Raw genomic sequence first — 20041 nt, 5'->3', positions numbered from 1 at the left:
GTGGGAATATCTAAGGATCTAAAGAGACCATAAGGAGACAAGATGGACAACTTATAGCAATCTATGCATTCTATTTATTAAAGACTAATGAGAGCAATAGTAAACTGACAGAAGGTGACATCATTGGCCAAATCAATCACCCATCTACCTGCAATTTTTCTTGGTATAATATAAGATTTTCAAAATTTGACTATAAGTAGACAGAATCCCAAATTACTGTGACTAATTCTCTTCAACCTAGTAGGTTGGGACTTCAAAATATAAAATAGGTCAAATTATAAAAAAGTAAATGAAACTGTATTTTATACACAACTAAGTTGTGAACTAAGATTTTTACCTACTGTATTCACCAAGCATTTGGTTCATGCCTCTAGGATAACCTTATCATTGGTTAACATGTAATTATTGGTTAACCTGTCTATCTTCTACACTAAAATCCTAAACAGAATTATGATATATTCTTAAAAAAAACTCTATCACTGAGTATAATGTTTAGAATATGGGACATTCTTATGAAATATTTACTGGATATGTGTATGGATGAGTAAATGAATTATTTTTTATCTATAAGAGAACGACTGCTGCTGCAAAGAACCACAGGTAGGCTAATGAAACCATACTGCTGTGAATAATCATGGATACTGAGGAGTTAAGGGGTTGAGTTGGACTCTCACTCATAATAGGAGATGTCATTTAGCAATTTGCTACAATATTTCATTTTTAAAAATCTCCTTCAGAGTGGCTGCTAGTGATTATGAGTTTCCTTTTAAGGGTAATAAAAATGTTCTAAAATTGAATTGTGATGATGGTTCTTGCACAGTTCTGTGACTTTACTAAAAACAATTGAATCATACACTATAAATGGGTGAATTTTATAGTATGTAAATGATATATCAATAAAGCCGTTAAATAAAAAATCTTTTGAGTGAAACGACACATGAACAAAAGGTTACATCAGCCCATAAAGCACATAGCCACCATAAGTAATTGCATAATGGAACAGATATAAAAGGACCGTATGAGGCAAAAGAAGTCTTCTGGGAATCTCCACACCCTGAAGACACAGTGAGTTAGCACCACCACCAGGAATTGGCCTCTCAGCTCTGTGCCTGTCTCCAGTCAGGCTGGAATAAGTCTCCTCATATTTGCAAGCTCGGCCCTCCCCTGGAATCTAAAGCCTCTTCAGCCTTCTGAGTCAGCCTGAAAGGAACAGGCCGAACTGCTGTATGGGCTCTGTAAGTAAAATTGTTTTGTTCAGTGAAAATGCTTGACTCTAGATGAATTGGACTTTCTCACCCACAGGGAATAATTTCCTCAAAATGTGCAGAATTAGATAGATGTTGGTATGGTGGGCTGAGGAGGATGGTAGAATTTCAGAATTATTTATTCCCAGGAAATACGTAGAGAATGGGTATTTCGTTCTGCCTGATATAGGTTGGATAACTTGTTTCTAGTCAAATGGTTTAATCAGTGTGCTAATATATTTATCACAGTCAGTGAATCTCATTTCTATGCCCAATAACTATTACTAAAAATGAAAATTTAGCAATTTCAAACGCGTTGCCTGCCAGCTACTGGTATTAGACACAGTGCATATCCTGTCTCATAGATGAGGAAACTGGGTCACAGAAAGTTTATATTACTTGTAGATTTCAGTAAAACAATTGTTTTTGAGAGCACGAGCTTTGGAATTAAAAAGAGCTGAGTTAAAAATTCAGCTCTGACTTTCACTAGTTGTGTGTGATTTCAAATATGTTTCAGAACTTCTGATACTCAGTGTCTTTACCAGAAAAATGAATTTAAAGTGAATCTAACAATACTTGTCACATGATGATATAGTAAGAATTAAAATAATGCTTATAAGGCACTGAGGACAATAATATTCACAGAACAAGTGTCCAGTAAATGGTAGCTATTTCTATAAGTAATATTTTTATTAATGGTGTAGATGGTCTCAAAACTAGTTAGTGTTTGAGCAAGAATCTGAACCCAGGTCAGTCACACATGACAGCCATACCATTGACAATAGCATGGAGAATACTGATGACACTATATGGTCTAGTTCAGCAGATTAAGACAGCCACAAGCTATAGCTTATAATAGTGCAATGAAAGAGGAGCATCATTGTAATCTGAGTGGGCAGGAAAATTAGTTGAGAGAATATAGCTTATTTCACAAGAGAGAAAATGAAGGTATATATGGATTGGAGAGGATGGGTTAGAAAGATTCGAGAGTGAAGGCAGCACAAAAGAGAAGCTTGGGGGAAATTTACTGCCTCCTTCTAAGAATATTCATTAGTACCCCTCTTGTCTTGGATATAAACACTTAAGATTTTTTCAATGTAAGAAAAACGCAATTAAATAACAGCTTCAAGTACCCACTACTAACAATTGCTTGGCCTTCTTATATAGACCTCCCGAGATTCTCATCTTTTACATTTCAGGAGTAGAATCAATTAAAAACTAATCTTTATATGTAAGGGATGAGAGAGAGAAAGAGGAGGGTGTGTGTGTGCGCACATGTGTGTGCGTGTGGTGGGTAGTAATTTTAATTCAATGATTTACTAGAGTTCGATGTCATTTGCTGATAAATAAAGCAGGAGGAAGAGCCAGGTTTGGAGGGGAGGAGAGAATGGGTTCCATTTGTCTCATATAGAAGTTGAAGTAACTGAGTGATGATGGGTGGAGATGTCCCTCAGGGGTAGCCACAGTATTTTATTTACTTTTTATTCACCACATGAAGCAAGGAGATTTGTTCTCCAAAATGCTGTCAATTATTTTTCTAAATTACAGGTTTGATTGCTTCACTGTACTTTCATGTCTCATTACTACCTTTACGCTTAAAACCAGAAACTTTGCCACAGCATTAAAGATTCTGCTAACTTTTAAAATACAGAACTCCGGAGATGCCATAATTAGATTGCAGATTTATGAGTCTTCTGGATATAAGTGCTATTTAAAGCCATGAGAATAACCAAGATATCTCAAGGAGAGCATATGAAAAGCAAGAAAAGAAGAGGTACTTCTTGGGAGAAAAGCAGACTCCTCTAGAATCCCACAATTTATAAGGCAGAGAACAAAACTATTGTTTGACAAACAGGAAAAAAAAAACACCTCACAGAATAACCATCACTGAAGCTAATGAAGGAGAAAGTTTCAAGGAGGAGGAGGTAAACATTGCTGAAAGTTGAGATGAGGGAGAGAAAAACAAATCTGAGATTAAACTTTTGGACTCGGCATGTAGAAAATCATGGGTGACATCATTTGGAGGATTTTCAGAGTCATTAGGGAAAGAATTCAGATTGTTACTGAAGGTGAAGGAATAATAAACAAAAGTGGACTGTTCTCCAAAGGAATTTTTATCCTTATAAAAGATACAGCAGGAAATTGAGAGAGAAACAGGGCTTATGTCTTGTATCCCTCACTATCAAAGCACAAAGCTAATTATGAAAACTATTCAATATATCCTGGTTGAAATGAATGGTTTGGAAATGGCTATATAAAACTGTGGGAAGCTTTTATTGTTGAGTTAGAGTAAAACTTGAGTATTGCAGACTGCAAAAAAGCAACCAATGGTACTAAACAAGATACTAAAGAGGGAAAGGAATTTTGTTGGCATTAAATGAGAAGAGATGGAAAATGATTTATTTATTAAAAGCAAAGCTCCTTGCTTCCAGTGGTCAATAAAAGGTGAATAAAATGTTTAGAAATGTCTGGCTCTTGATGCTCTGCAAAAATTTAAGTTCATTACACTTTCCATGGAATTCAACATTTTCATTATTTGACCTCTGGTGCTTTCTCTAGCTTCATTTCCCACAGCACCTACCCTCACATTTAAGACTTCGATATACCCCTTCTCTTGTAGTTATCCAACGAACTGACTTATATTATTCTTTCATTCATGTCTCTCCTCATTTTATCAACGGCACTGCAAAAGCACACTTCTCCTGTTTTTCATCCTTATAAACTCACATCTACCCATCAAAACTTCACACAGTTATAAATCATACATTCTGTTAAGATTCTTGGAACTAGTTCTTCTTGACACACATAGACACATTCATGTATGCACACACTCCAAATCTGCCACTCCACACTATTATCTCTTCTGCCTTATCGATTAGATACATCCTGTCCTTATACACTCTACAACTAGTAGCATTTATCTGTTTGTCTCTGACACTGCTGATAGACACTGTCTGGCATGTAGTAGATATTTAAAATTAGTCATTTTTTATTTTCAGTAAGAGTCCCTAGACTCTTGACACAGCAAGCTCAGCTCCCTGCATATGTGTGTGTGTGTGTGTGTGTGTGTGTGTGTATATATATATATATATATATATATATATATATAGTTCAGTTCAGTTTGAACTGAACTAAGTGTTTCTGGTTGATAGGAGCTAAAATGGAGTTATTGGCTAGGAAAAAGAATAAGGTAGCCTCGTCTCTGAGTCCAGCGTGAATGTAGGAAGGGTGCAGGAAGCTATGGTTGTAAAGTGATGGAAAGGAGAGAAATCATTTTTTTTGCTAGGCCCAACACAGATCAGGTCAAAATATATACAGTATGGTTTTCTTTTGTTTTGTTTATGATCTCTCGGCAAGAAGGAGGGAAAAAACTGCCAAAAAGAATGAAAATAGGCAATGAATAAATTGTTGAAATGAGGTAATGGGAGCTATGAAGAAGTTAGGATGAAAGAGACATTATTCAAATAGCAATTTAATTTTTTGAAGTGGTTACGTAAAATGTCCTACAACACAATGACAAAAATTACAACTCAGACATTGCGTAGGAATTAAAAATCATGAAAGCCAGAATTAATCGACGTAAATGGAGCCCCTTTCTACTTTCATAACCATTTTTATTACATCACTGTATATGAGATATTGAAGTTATTGAACAACGGTTCTGCTCTTTCTCCCTCACTGGATTATAAACTCTCTAAGTGGGGTTTTATTTGTGTTGTCCTTTAGCTTCTAACATAGCACCATGTAAGATCCAGATACTCAGTTAATGTCCCTGAGAGAGTAAAGCAAGATCAAGAGAAGAAGTGTTACAAGTGCATTATTGCTCAACAGCTTTTTGTTTGTTTGTTTGTTTGTTTGTTTGAGACGGAGTCTCGCTCTGTCGCCCAGGTTGGAGTGCAGTGGTGCCATCTCGGTTCACTGCAAGCTCCACCTTCCAGGTTCACTCCATTCTCCTGCCTCAGCCTCCCCAGTAGCTGGGACTACGGGCGCCCACCACCACGCCCGGCTAATTTTTTGTATTTTTAGTAGAGACGAGGTTTCACTGTGTTAGCCAGGATGGTCTCAATCTCCTGACCTCGTGATCCGCCCGCCTCGGCCTCCCAAAGTGCTGGGATTACAGGCGTGAGCCACCGCGCCCAGCCTGCTCAACATTTTTACACATGCTGTTCTGAAAGCCTGGGAATTCTTCATCTCAACTTATATAAAACAGAAATCTTTCAAGCACTGCTTTTTCTAGAAAGCCTTCTCCAAATACTACAAATCTACTGAATGCTCTCTTTCTGTTAATTCCTTTTTAGTGTGTTTTGGTTTTTAAAAATTATTTTACCTTATTTCTAGTTGACAAATAATATGGTATACATTTGTAGGGTAAAATGTGATGTTGTAACACATGTATGCATTGTGGAATGATCAAATCATGCTAATTATCATATCCATCACCTCAAATATTTATCATTTCTTTGTGGTGTGAACATTTAAAATTCTCTCTTTTAGTTTTTTTGAAATATACTATATATTAACTATAATTCTTATTTCTCTAAGAGGTTTGATCATACATTTTAGATATTTTCATCACTCCCCTGAGGACACTGTCATTACTATAAATTTCAGAATCTAAAGCTATAGTTTCATTATTTGGCCAAATCATATAATCTAAAATTTCTTGTTTTTCATCTAGTTTTCTGTTAATTTTAGTTAAATCCCACCCACACCCCCCCTTTTTTTTCACTAAGACTTCTTCCGGTGATCCTTGAGGCGGCACTTTATCAGGGTGAATGTGTGAGTCTGGATACGCTGAGGGTCTTCTCCATCCTCTCTTTTATCAACACTTACTGTCAGCCACCCAGCACCCTTTCTTTTCCCCTGAAGAAAAGTTACCCTGCAACTGGCTCCCTCTCATTGATTGAGCCCTCTGCAGCCGAAACCCTAATCTCTGTTTTTCCCTAGACCCCCGTCTTCAACTCAACCATACCCATCTATCTACCTTTCTGCAATTCTCTACTCTATGAAAAAAGAAATATGATGTTTGCAATAAAGTTATATTTTTCCCTCCGAAACAAAACAGTAACATTCAATTAGGTATCTCCTAAGAAGTATGTCTTAACAAAATAGAGAGATTCTGTTCTGGAGAACTAGTCTTCCAGCAGACTGAAGAGAGAACTGTGTTGGAACAGGGCAGCACATTATATCAGGCGAGGGCAGCCTCCTGTCTTCCTAAGCCTGGTGGGAGGTCTGTGTTCTAATTCACCATCTCTTCCAAATGTGATGCCAGGTATCACATTGTAAGGGTTTCTTTAATGGTTAGATGCTGAAGCCATTTATTTGTCACTTCCTATGTGTTACTTTGTATTATAATGATCTCTTTCTTCATATTTTGTGGCTTCCCGAATTGTCTGTAAGTGTCTCTGCTTTCCACACTTATGACCAATGTAACATTGCTGTTCCACAGCCCCAGTGTATTTTTCTCTGGTGCCAACCATAGAGGAAAAATAATGCACTACCTCTTTAGCACAATTTAAACATGCCAGAAAGAATGAAATGTGATTGGCAAACTCGGGGTAAAGTGTTTATTCTTAGTTTGGTTATCTATGGCTAGAATGATCGAGGACTGGTCACATGATATAAATATAGCTGCCAGCAAAGGGCCCTAGAGAAGAAAGATTGTACACTGAGGCAAATTCAAAAACAAAGCAAAGTGCCCACTACAGCAGTTGAAATCTGACATTTTTTAATCAATTTAAATGAGCCATTCATAGTTTCATATTATATAAATACTCATCAGTTTTCTGTACAATAAAATTATTTTAATTCAATCAATACACAAACGAATGTAGCTTTTTTTTTTGTTTTAAGCTCTCATCTTGTTCTGTACTTTTAATTCATCATGTCAACTTTGCAGAATATCACCTCCACTTCCATCACATTCCTGCTCACTGGTGTTCCTGGGCTGGAAGCCTTCCACACCTGGATCTCCATTCCCTTCTGCTTCCTCTATGTAACTGCTCTCTTGGGAAACAGCCTGATCCTCTTCGCTATCATCACTCAGCCCAGCCTCCACGAACCCATGTACTATTTCCTCTCCATGCTGTCCGCCACTGACCTCGGCCTATCCATATCCACTCTGGTCACCATGCTGGGTATATTCTGGTTCAATGTGAGAGAAATCAGCTTTAATGCCTGCTTGTCCCAGATGTTTTTTATTAAATTCTTCACTGTCATGGAATCCTCAGTGCTGTTGGCCATGGCTTTTGATCGTTTTGTGGCCATCTCTAATCCCCTTAGGTATGCCATGATTTTAACTGACTCCAGAATAGCTCAAATTGGAGTGGCAAGTGTCATCAGGGGGATCCTAATGCTGACACCAATGGTAGCACTTCTTACAAGACTTTCCTACTGCCACAGCCAAGTACTCCACCACTCCTACTGCTACCACCCTGATGTGATGAAGCTCTCATGCACAGACACCAGAATCAACAGTGCAGTTGGGTTGACTGCCATGTTCTCTACTGTTGGTGTAGACTCAGTTCTCATCCTCCTTTCTTATGTTTTGATCATTAGGACTGTCCTTAGCATTGCTTCCCCAGAAGATCGGAAGAAAACCTTCAGTACATGTGTCTCCCACATTGTGGCTGTTGCTATATATTACATTCCATTGATCAGCCTGTCCTTTGTTCACAGATTTGGGAAACAAGCCCCAGCCTATGTACATACTATGATTGCTAACACCTACCTGCTGATCCCCCCTGTGATGAACCCTGTCATCTACAGTGTGAAAACCAAACAGATACGTAGAGCTGTGATAAAAATTCTCCATTCCAAAGAAACATAAAATTGTAGAATTCTATCACTAGATGGACCCCTCAAGATGGTATACTTCAGGTCATGTTTCCAATTAAAAACAAAAAACAACCAAAGAACTGGTGCCCATTGAAGCTAAGCATATAATCATTTAAAGTTAAAGCTGGAATGTATCTAGAACATCAGCTAGTTTGACTACTTTATTTTCCAGATGAGGAGGTGAAGACATGGGATGGAAGAGATGAACAGCCTAAAATTAGCCTTATATATAAAATTTCTCCTTCTCACACCACTGTTGGGTGCAAACTGTTGTTGCCTTCTGTCCCTGCCAACACCCTTTCTATTATTATCTCATCTACTTCATAGCAGTTAGAATGACACATTATAGAAAAGTCACTCCTTTGTGAGAAATAGGTAGTATTTTCCAACTGTTCTAGTAATTTCAATTGCCATTTATTATTTGCTCTGACAAGTCATGGTTCTAAGTGTTTTTTATATGTATTAACACATTTTATATCTAAAACAATAAGATAATCACTTTATCAATAAGAAAATTGAGGCATGAAATGTTAAGTAGCTTGCTTAAACAAGTAGTAACTGGTGTTGCTGATGGCAGAGCACATCTATGCAGACTGACTCCAGAGTCCCCTACACTCTTAACTTTAATGCTATATTGCTACCTATAATATAATATATAGGTATATAATTTATATTTGTAAAAATTATATGAACTCATATATATAAACTTATATTTATAAATTATGTACTTATGTAAATTATATTTATATTTATAAATATAAATATAGAGAGAAGTTCAGGCAATTTTTACTAGGAAACATAAAGAAGTAAAAAATTAATTAAAAAAAAACACAACTCTAACCTCTAGAAATTTTCAGTCAAATTAGGGAGAAAAAGCCCAAATCAAATCTTCAAACCTTACAGATATATTTCTACCTGATGATCTTTCCTGACTCAAGCATATTTCAGCATTTCTGTCAGCCCTCCATCAACATTCTGCCCCAGCAGAAATGGAAAGTGACGACAAATGAATTATGGTCATTTACTCATGAATTTTTTAATTTGTGTCATAATGGTCATGTAATGGCTTAATTCAGAAAGATAATTCATTCCACCCTGGGTGTGTCCGTTAATTCTCAAAATTTTTAAAGCATATATTTCAATGCCACACTAATATCATTAATTTAAGATGGGCTGTAGAGTTGGTATCAGGTCCAGAAAGGAAGTAGAAGTATCATTCATATCTACAGGCTTGCCCCCTCACTTTATGCAGATCTCTGCCAACTGCACCTTATTACAGGGCCCTTGATGTTATAATAATTATAATAGTAATACCTCTCCCTCAATTTCTTCCTGTATTCACTCTCATCCTTACCTGCCTTATTTTTAATTTTTAGCATTTTTATTCCCCAACATATTACATATATGCTGTTTCTTTTCTGGTTTCCTCATCATTCCCCATAGGAAATTTATTAAGTGACTATAGTACTTATAGTATTGTAAGAATTATGTCAAATCCTCAGCCTGTTTGACAACAACATTTCAGTTTCAATTATTGTTAGTCTTCATCTTTATATGTTGGAATGTCCTGGGACTTTGTTCTCAGACCTTTTTGCTTTGTCATAATCCCTTCCTTGGTCATCCCATCCAGTATCATGTCTTTAACTACCATCTCTATGCTGACAAAATCCAAATTAATATTTGTAGTTCAGACTTCTCCCACTGCCTATATATCAATATCACTACTTGAATGTCTCATAATCATCTTAGAATCAACGTCTAATATATACTAATATTCCCATCAAGGAAAAAGCATGCTCACCCATAGTCTTCCCTAACTCAGTAACTCTACCTTCCAGTTTGTTGAGACAAAGCACTTGGAGTTATCCCTGATGCCTTTCTATCACCCCGATGCTACATCTAACCTATTAGTAAATCCTGGTGACCCTTTCTTCTAGATATCTCCGATATTGATGTCTAAAATCAAGTCAATTTATACCACCTCTACTGCTACCACTGTGATGCAAGCCATCATCTTGGACCTGAATTATTATAACAGCCTGCTGGTGGGTCTTCCTTCATCCACATTTGCTTTACAGTCTATTTCCCCCTACAGTGAAGTGATTAGTTTAATGCACAAGGCAGATCAAGTTCAATATACCCCAATGGCATCCTGTCTTACCCAGGAAAAATTCACAGTCACTGTAAAAGCATATAAATATCTATATGATCTATTTTCCCTCCATCAGCCCAATATCATCTTCTACTACTCTGCCAGTGATTCACTCTATGTCACCCACACTAGCTTCCAAATATTTTCTTAAACTCATCAAGCATGCTTCAACATCAGAGTTCACACATGCTATTCTCACAACCTGGAATGTTCATCCTCCAGAGACCCACATGACTTACACCTCACTTTATACAAATCTCTGCTCCAGTGCACCCTATTACAGGGACCTTGATGTTATAATAATAATAACAACAACAACACCTCTCCCTCAATTCCTGCCTGAATTCACTCTCAACTTTATCTGCCTTATTTTTAATTTTTGGCATTTTTATACCCCAGTATATCACATATATGTTATTTATTTTGTAGTTTCATTACTATAACATAATGTTTTTGAGAATAAAAAGTTTGTTCCATTTATGCTATCTCCCAGCCCTAAAACAGGTCCTGCCACATAGTAAAAATAGTAAAATGTCTTAATGATCTGGCTCTGTTTACCTCTTAAGCTTCATTGCTTCCCCTCTGTACAATGCCCCAGAAACAACAAACAACCTGCATGTCCTAAGTCCCAGGAAAGAATGTCCTGTCCCTTTCAAGCCTACCTCCACCTAGATCATTCTCACTCCCTTCCTTCTCCTGACTTAGAATAGAAGGGGCTCTCCTTCAGGGACTTTTCCTGACCTCTCTGATCTGCCTGGTGCCCTTTCAAGGTGCTCCTACAGCACCTTGTTCTTCTCTCTCAAGACAACTCTTTCGAAACTCTCTTGTCACCATTCTCCCCACAACAAACTCTGAGCTCACTTCTCGGGGTCAGGGACTGGGTCTATTCACTGCTGTTTCCACATTTCTATCTATAGTGTCTGGTCCATTGTAACTTTTACTCTTCATTGAATTAATGAATAAATACTGTCTTTGATGCGTAAGGATTCAGATGGCACACAAGAAGATAACACAGTTCTCTTATACCAGAAAGTTCTTCATATCTACAAATATATTTTTGTGAAATTTCACATTTTGGAGAATACTGTGCCAAGTACTGCCATTTGGTATAAAAAGTTTGCTCTTTTTCATATGACCTGGTATACCCTGATCCTAATCTTGTGAAGCTTTATTTCCACTTTCCAACATAAAACTTGCTTTGTCTAGTGAATGAATGTAGGTAAGAGTAAAAATTAGGAGGCCACTTTAAAGAGGTGATTTATATTTTGAATAAACTGCCAGTTTATTTCTACATATTTCTTTCCTCTTCTATTCCCTAATACGTACCCCCGCAGATCATCTTTACATATCTATAACTCACAATGAAGCGAAAACAAAAATCCAGAGAAGCTACAGGCAGGTCCAAAGTTGAAAGATGGAAAAGCTCAGATGATACAGGCCTAAAGACTAGATTTTTGCTTATTTGTTTCCATACACTACTACTACAGAGGATAGCAAATAGAGCTGAAGGAAAAGGATGGAGATACTCAGAGTCCTAAAAATGGAAAGGAGTAAAAGGAATGTCAACCTCAAGGACAACTGAGATGTTCACAGAACTTCTGCAGATTCTCGTCCCCCACCTCACCTCACAAATGCTAACCTGTGGACAGTCCTTCTGTCCAACAATCCTGGCAGCTTATAAGCTTCCATCTATAGAAAATTGGTAATGTAGACACCGAGACTGGGTGGGTTGCAGAACAAATGTCATGCTCTGACCAAGATGGATAAGCTCACAATGAGCTGGGGACTTTCCTAAAAGCCAGAGCACTACTAGTCACATGGCCACTATTGTAGCTACTTGAACATGGTAGTGGTGGTGACGATGGAAATAAGAGGAAACATGCAAAAGATTTTTAGAAGGAAAAATAGACAAGATCAGGATGTGAAGGATGAGGAAATGCTATATATCTTAAGTTCCTGTCTCACATGACTAAATTCATAAGCACATCCACTTCATCCTCCTCAAATTCACCCTCCCAACAGCTTCTGGAATAGCGATCTGAAACACATGTCTAGTTGTGATGTCCCTGCTTAAAACCATTCATTCACCTCCCAGTTCCTACAGGATGAAGTTCTTGAGTTCACAGCCTATCATCAGTTCACATCCATTGACCTCTCCAATTTCTCTTTCCTTTTTGGTTGACTGTATGCTTCAGCCAAGCTACAACTCTTCGTAATTCTTCTGTAGAAAGTTCTGTTTCTTTCATGATTTTCTGTCTGCTGAAATACCCTCTTTTTGGACCCATCCAATGACTAAATAAATACCCTTCTCAAGTTCCTATAAAAATCTGTGGCATTCATTGCTCTTTCATAACATTTCAGGTTTGTTTGGGTAGGTGGCTATGAGCACCTTGAAGGCAAGGACTTTGTCTTACTCACCTCTGTCACCCTAAACTCAGCACAGTGCCTGCACAAAACTAGCCTTGAGAATGTGTTTATTACACAATGAATGAATTAATTAACTCCATTGCCGGATATAGGTGACCAATAAATACTTAATGGCTGATGGATAAGGAAGTAATTCTGTTTCTGTGTTCAAAGATTACAGTGACAATGACAAAGTAAGATTCGTGTGTGAGGCATACTTAGAAAGGATGGCAGATAGAACAGGTTAGTGTTAAATATTAATAAAGTATGAAGGTAACCCTGCTGGGTATGACGTAGGGGACACGTCACTGGAAGACAGCCATCAAGCATCCTGAGGTACTGAGGATACCTCAATATCCTGGAGAAGGTAGTTGGGGTGAGTTTTTTATCTATTTTGCTTATAACATTGTAAGCCTTTGACAAACATTTGTTTAATGTGAATAAACAGAATACCTGGTTCTCCAACCAATATTATCACTAATTAACTATATGACCTAGGACAAAAAGCTGTCATATCATCTGGGCTTTATCTGTAATCCAGAAGCAATGAAGAGTAGCTTTGATACATTAAGGGCTGTTTTGTCAACCAGAAGAAAGGCTAGGGTAAGATATGGAGAATTGCATGCCCTTATTTTGAATTATGGAACTATACTTTTGTATTTTTAGAGAGGATGCAAACTCCTAAAGCCCAAGGGCCATGCCTAGTCACACATGATGTCTGCTGCATCTAGCACAGTGGCACATGAAGAAACACACTAATCCTGTGGCTGACTGTGTGTGCTTGGTTTAGCTTGGAGAAATGGGAGCAGATTGTTGAGAGCCCAGTATATGTGAGAGTGGGAGTGATGGCAGAGGCAGTGGGTGCTTTGAGGTTGCTCTCCCTGGACAGGAACAGTGGGAAGCCCGTGGGAATGGCACACAAGTGGACATGGAGATGTTTTTCCTCTGTCTGCCAAGTCCCTGGGGCCTCAGTTCATACTCTCACTGCCTGTTCCCATGGGCTTTCTGAGTGGCATTATTAAAAAGGCCTGAACCAGAAAGCAAAACCAGCTCCAGCTGCTCTTTCTAAGTAGGACTTTACCATTCTTAGGTGAGTGCACCCTCACCTGGGGTCAGGCAGCCTTAGCTCCTGCCATCCTAAGGGACCTCGAAGACCCCACATACTGCTTCAAGCCAGGGCAGGGAGAAGCCCTTGTGTCCCATCCACAGCTTTATGGGCTGGGAAGAAATGTCCCAGAGTCTTAGCTAACAATCAGGAAAGGCAGGTGAGAATGAATGCAACAGCCACATTCAGACCCAAAGAGAAGCTGAAATTGGGTTTAGCAGGGAGTCTACTTTAGGCAGCATGCCAGGCAACATGGGAGTGTGACGTGAGGTCTTTCAGGATAGGTATTTTGGGAAATGAGATGACAGCCCAAAGTCCTATACTCTAGTAAGCATGCGCAGGTACCAGCAAGGCAGAAAATATGCTCTGCAGAGAGAGTGCTTAAGAAAGTACCCAGCTCTGGAGCCAATAAAGGCTCTTGTTATCTGTCAGCACTGCATGTGGTAGCGTGGGCAAAAGGCATTAAGAAAGTAAATATACGTCCCTGTGTTCCCCTTGCTCTCCCTCCATGACTGCTCTTTTCTTCACCCTGGGTCCCATTTCTCTGGAACACAGTGGTCTAGTGATCTGGCCTCTCTTCAGGGAAGGTTCTTAGTTCTGTCCCATACATTTCAGCATGATTGGTTTAAATTTCTGTATCCCCTTCCCCAAGCTATGATGGATACAGAAATGGATGGATGGATGCAAGATGCAAACTATCTTGTATCTCACTAAAGGATGCAATCATCTGCTTCTGAAAAGGGCTTTTCATGTTCTGATAGCAACTGGGAGCCAGATATGGGATTTAATATTTGTCAAGGAGCTTAGCTGTTTTGTCTGCACAAGTTCTGAAGGTGGAAAAGAGGAAATAGAGGCAGAAGTACGGGTTTTGTAACCTTTGAACCCCAAATCTGTCCTTCCTTGCTTATCCAAGATGGGGAGAATCCAGTTCAAATCTCTTTGTACTAATTTAATCATATTGTACTTTAAGATCACTGGTATCTAATCCCTCTACATTAAGGCCAAACTGAAGGGCATCTCCCAGCTGCAGTAAGAACTCAGATAATGAGTGAAGAATTCTGGGGTTGGGGGAGTGCCATATAAGCAAGCTAACCTGTTTCGATGAAACAGATAATCAATGAAGACACTGCATCATTTGTTTCCAAAAGTTAGGCCTTGCAGCCAAGGCTTTGGCTTTTTAGAGAAAATTAGCCCTAAAGACCAGGGCACCTAGGCAACCTAGCAGAGAAGAAGTTTCATGAAGTCAGAGCCCAGGTGTTTGGGTGAGGGTAGAGAGTTGGGGCAAAGCAACACTGGGCTTCTAAAAAAGAAATGTCTCCCCTGAGATGAATGACTTGTTGGCACAAGTTTCAGGAAAGACAAAGCTCTAAAAATATCATTGTAAAATTAATAATACTTCTCCAAAGTAAGGACTCAACTCAAACTATCCTTGGATGCAATTAAAGTGGCCTTGGAAGAAGCTTTCAGGTGCAGAGGTACTCAACAGTGTCCTGCCAGCACCTTCATCTCTGAAGAAGTCATGGGAGGGAGCCACTACCTTTGATTTTATGACCACAGATGAGTTTCCTTTAATCCGAAAGAGATTGACTTTGGCATTTTTTTCTTAGTTTTTGTTTATTTATATTGCTTTAAGCTTTAAAAAGAGTGTCATTGCTGTGCTTCTTATTCCTCTGGCTGACTTTAGAATTGAGGACCGGGAACCCTGAAAAGTTGCAAAGTTATCTCCCATCCTCACTGCCTTGGAGCACCCATTATTCCACTCTCTGTCTAATGTCTACTCATGTTTCAAGTCTAAACAGGAAGATTCCTCTGTGATCGTGCCTCTCCCTTTCCCATGAATTAAATGCATACATTATGCTAGTAATGCTTCTGGAATGAATGAATAATAGAAAGAAAGAAAGTGGGGGGAGGGAAGCAGGGAAAGTAAAATAAGAAAGGCAGCCTTATCTGGAAGGAGCTCCCGAAAGTGTATCTCTTAACACCTATCAGAAAAAAAAGGGCCACCAAATATCCAGACAATGAAGGTATGGACCAGTAGGAAGAATCTGAGGGAATTACATTTTGGAAAAAGCATTGCTCTCCCGAGGTTCCCTTTTAAAAATTTAAATAAACCTTGGGAGTAGTGATGCATAAATGAATTTGATCTCTCACAGTCCCGCCTTTGGAAGAGGTCCTCAGAGCTTATGAAAGACCCTAAGTGGGGGTGGGAGGAGACAAAAGGGGTGGGATGTCAGTTTCAAGTTTCCAGGGTGTTCTCTGATTGTGCTCTATGTCCCTGCAGACTGCCAGTGTGACCTCACCCTCTCCAGTCACCCCTCCTCAGTTCCAGCTATGAGTTCCTGCAACTTCACACATGCCACCTTTGTGCTTATTGGTATCCCAGGACTAGAGAAAGCCCATTTCTGGGTTGGCTTCCCCCTCCTTTCCATGTATGTAGTGGCAGTGTTTGGAAACTGCATCGTGGTCTTCATCGTAAGGACGGAACGCAGCCTGCACGCTCCGATGTACCTCTTTCTCTGCATGCTGGCAGCCATTGACCTGGCCTTATCCACATCCACCATGCCTAAGATCCTTGCCCTTTTCTGGTTTGATTCCCGAGAGATTAGCTTTGAGGCCTGCCTCACCCAGATGTTCTTTATTCATGCCCTCTCAGCCATTGAATCCACCATCCTGCTGGCCATGGCCTTTGACCGTTATGTGGCCATCTGCCACCCACTGCGCCATGCTGCAGTGCTCAACAATACAGTAACAGCCCAGATTGGCATCGTGGCTGTGGTCCGCGGATCCCTCTTTTTTTTCCCACTGCCTCTGCTGATCAAGAGGCTGGCCTTCTGCCACTCCAATGTCCTCTCACACTCCTATTGTGTCCACCAGGATGTGATGAAGTTGGCCTATGCAGACACTTTGCCCAATGTGGTATATGGTCTTACTGCCATTCTGCTGGTCATGGGCGTGGATGTAATGTTCATCTCCTTGTCCTATTTTCTGATAATACGAACGGTTCTGCAACTGCCTTCCAAGTCAGAGCGGGCCAAGGCCTTTGGAACCTGTGTGTCACACATTGGTGTGGTACTCGCCTTCTATGTGCCACTTATTGGCCTCTCAGTGGTACACCGCTTTGGAAACAGCCTTCATCCCATTGTGCGTGTTATCATGGGTGACATCTACCTGCTGCTGCCTCCTGTCATCAATCCCATCATCTATGGTGCCAAAACCAAACAGATCAGAACACGGGTGCTGGCTATGCTCAAGATCAGCTGTGACAAGGACTTTCAGGCTGTGGGAGGCCAGTGACCCTTAACACTACACTTCTCCTTATCTTTATTGGCTTGATAAACATAATTATTTCTAACACTAGCTTATTTCCAGTTGCCCATAAGTCCATCAGTACTTTTCTCTGGCTGGAATAATAAACTAAAGTATGGTCCATCTACTTAAAGGACTATAATGTGGAATAATACATACTAATGAAGTATTATATGATTTAAAGACTACAATAAAACCAAACATGCTTATAACATTAATAATAAAGACACATGATTGAAACCAAGTTGAAAAATAGCATATGCCTTGGCGGAAATGTGCTCAAATTACTAATGATTTAGTGTTGTCCCTACTTTCTCTCTCTTTTTACTTTCTTTTTTTTTTATTATTATGGTTAGCTGTCACATACAACTTTTTTTTTTTTTTTTTTTTTTTTTTGAGATGAGGTCTTGCTCTGTCACCAGGCTGGAGTGCAGTGGCGCGATCTCAGCTCACTGCAACCTCCACATCCCATGTTGAAGCAATTCTTCTGCCTCAGCCTCCCGAGTAGCTGGGACTAATGGCACGTGCCACCATGCCCAGCTAATTTTTTGTATTTTTCAGTAGAGACAGAGTTTCACCATGTTGGCCAGGATGGTCTCGATCTCCTGACCTTGTGATCCACCTGCCTCGGCCTACCAAAGAGCTGGGATTACAGGTGTGAGCCACTGCTCCCGGCCTGTGTACAACTTTTTAAATAGGGAATATGATAGCTGGGCATGGTGGTATGCACCTGTAGCCCCCCACTACCCGGAAAGCTGAGGTGGGAGAATCGCTTGAGTCCAGGAGTTTGAGGTTACAATGATCCACGATCATACCACTACACTCCAGCCTGGGCAACAGAGCAAGACCCTGTCTCAAAGCATAAAATGGAATAACATATGAAATGAAACAGGGAAAATGAAGCTGACAATTTATGGAAGCCAGGGCTTGTCACAGTCTCTACTGTTATTATGCATTACCTGGGAATTTATATAAGCCCTTAATAATAATGCCAATGAACATATTATGTGTGCTCACAATGTTCTGGCACTATTATAAGTGCTTTACAGGTGTTATGTGTTCTTCATAACTTTATGGAGTAGGTACCATTTGTGTCTCTTTATTATAAGTGAGAGAAATGAAGTTTATATTATCAAGGGGACTAAAGTCACACGGCTTGTGGGCACTGTGCCAAGATTTAAAATTAAATTTGATAGTTGAATACAGTTACTTAACGGCCATGTTATATTGCTTCCTGTGTAACATCTGCCACTTATTTCCTCAGCTGTACAAATCCTGTGTTTTCTCTCTGTTACACACTAACATCAATGGCTTTGTACTTGTGATGAGAGATAACCCTGCCCTAGTTGTGGGCAACACATGCAGAATAATCCTGTTTTACAGCCGCCTTTCGTGATCTTATTGCTTGCTTCTTTCCAGATTCAGGGAGAATGTTGTTGTCTATTTGTCTCCTACATCTCCTTGATCATGTCTTCATTTTTTAATGTGCTCTGTACCTGTCAAAAATTTTGAATGTACACCACATGCTATTGTCTGAACTTAAGTATAAGATAAAATAAAATTTTATTTTAAATTTTGCTGAGTGTTATGCCTATTGATTTTACATTTATAGAATCCTATAAATCAGAATTGGAGATGTGAGTGATTTCCTAGTCTTCTTTCTCACCAGTGCAGGAATCCTGACTGGACTGGTTCACACGATAGTAAGGATGCTGAATGCATCTTATTTCAAGGTAGGGTATTTCCACTGTACTATTGAGCAGATCCAATGAGCAGCTGAGATCTGAATACGATCACTGGGCCTATATGTTCCCTCACTAAACAAGTCTTGGGTGCAGGACTTGGGTAGATAAACCGTGAGGGAGACTCTATACTGTAGGCTGTCTCTTAGGAGGAGGGAACCACAGATACTTGATGTGTACCGATGACGGGTTCTGCTAGCATATAGATCTGTGAGCATTCAACTGTGCTTCATTGTTCAGAGGCAGTAAAGTGGCTTCCAAAGTCATGCAGTTAATCAATGTGCATAGGCCAGGGCTAAGGGGAGGAAACACAATGGAAGAAACAGGTGATTTCTCTAAAGAAATGAAAGTGTACCCATGCTCTAAAAGGGGAGATTCAGGTGTTGGGCCCCACCCTCAAATAATGAGGTCAGCTGCCTCATTTTAGGAGATTAAACTCTGTTATGTCTCTCCCCACAATCTCAGTCCTCTTCTACCTTCCTGTCCGTTCCTTTACCTCAATTCCGATCCTCCAGCCTACTTCCATATGCCTAAGAACATAGCCATATTGACAATTTAATGAGTAGTGGATTTCTTTCTCTCTCTTCTGTGAATAGCAAATCCCTTACTGCCTCCCACTATGATAGGTTGTTTATACATTCTTACTATCTCCTCTCCCCTTCCCTCTGTCCTAAGATTTTTAACTTTTAAAAGTAGCCCAGGCCGGGCATGGTGGCTCACGCTTGTATTCCCAGCACTTTGGGAGACTGAGGAAGATGCATCAGCTGAAGCCAGTAGTTTAAGACCAGTCTGGCCAATATGGTAAAATCCCATCTCCACTAAACATACAAAAATTAGCCAGGTGTGGTGGTGGGTGCCTGTAATCCCAGCTACTCTGGAGGCTAAGGCAGAAGAATCACTTGAACCAGGGAGGCGGAGCTTGCAGTGAGCCCAGATCGCCATCACTGCACTCCAGCCTGGGCGACAGAGTGAGACTCCTTCTCAAAAAAAAAAATAAAAAAATAGGCCAAAGACTTCTGTGCCAATGTTCATAGCAGCATTATCCACAATAACCAAAAGGTGGAAACAACCCAAATGTCCATCAACAGATGAATGGATAAACAGAATGTGGTTTATATATACAGTGGAATATTATTCATTCTTAAAAATCTGGTACCAGCTACAACATGGATGAAACTTGAAAACATTATGTTAAATAAAATAAGCCAGATGACAAAAGGACAAACAATATATGATTCCACTCACATAA

General features: G+C 39.6%; 2 protein-coding genes across 3 annotated transcripts; both read left to right on the top strand.

The window, feature by feature from the left end:
- The first annotated feature begins 1033 nt into the window (after positions 1-1033).
- On the top strand, positions 1034-18627 carry LOC100605478 (olfactory receptor 51E2). Of its 2 annotated transcripts, XM_004090647.3 has the most exons (3): positions 1034-1235; positions 12937-13015; positions 16026-17396. In XM_004090647.3, exons 1-3 carry the CDS (start codon positions 1227-1229, stop codon positions 17036-17038), a joined length of 1101 nt encoding a protein of 366 aa, XP_004090695.1. In that variant the 5' UTR covers positions 1034-1226; the 3' UTR covers positions 17039-17396. The 2 variants fall into 2 exon arrangements, with proteins under 2 accessions (XP_004090695.1, XP_003254860.1); XM_003254812.2 differs by lacking the exon at positions 12937-13015 and having other exon boundaries at positions 1035-1235; positions 16026-18627.
- Positions 6665-8073, top strand: LOC115838590 (olfactory receptor 51F2-like). The gene is made up of 2 exons (XM_030829301.1): positions 6665-6673; positions 7144-8073. The coding sequence occupies exons 1-2, from the start codon at positions 6665-6667 to the stop codon at positions 8071-8073; spliced, it is 939 nt and encodes a 312-aa protein (XP_030685161.1).
- Positions 18628-20041: the final 1414 nt, after the last annotated feature.

The sequence above is a fragment of the Nomascus leucogenys genome, chromosome 15 (genome assembly GCF_006542625.1).
Source record: "Nomascus leucogenys isolate Asia chromosome 15, Asia_NLE_v1, whole genome shotgun sequence".
NCBI lineage: Eukaryota > Metazoa > Chordata > Mammalia > Primates > Hylobatidae > Nomascus > Nomascus leucogenys.
Note: the sequence above shows the minus strand (reverse complement) of the source record. Positions and strands in the feature narration are given on the sequence as shown.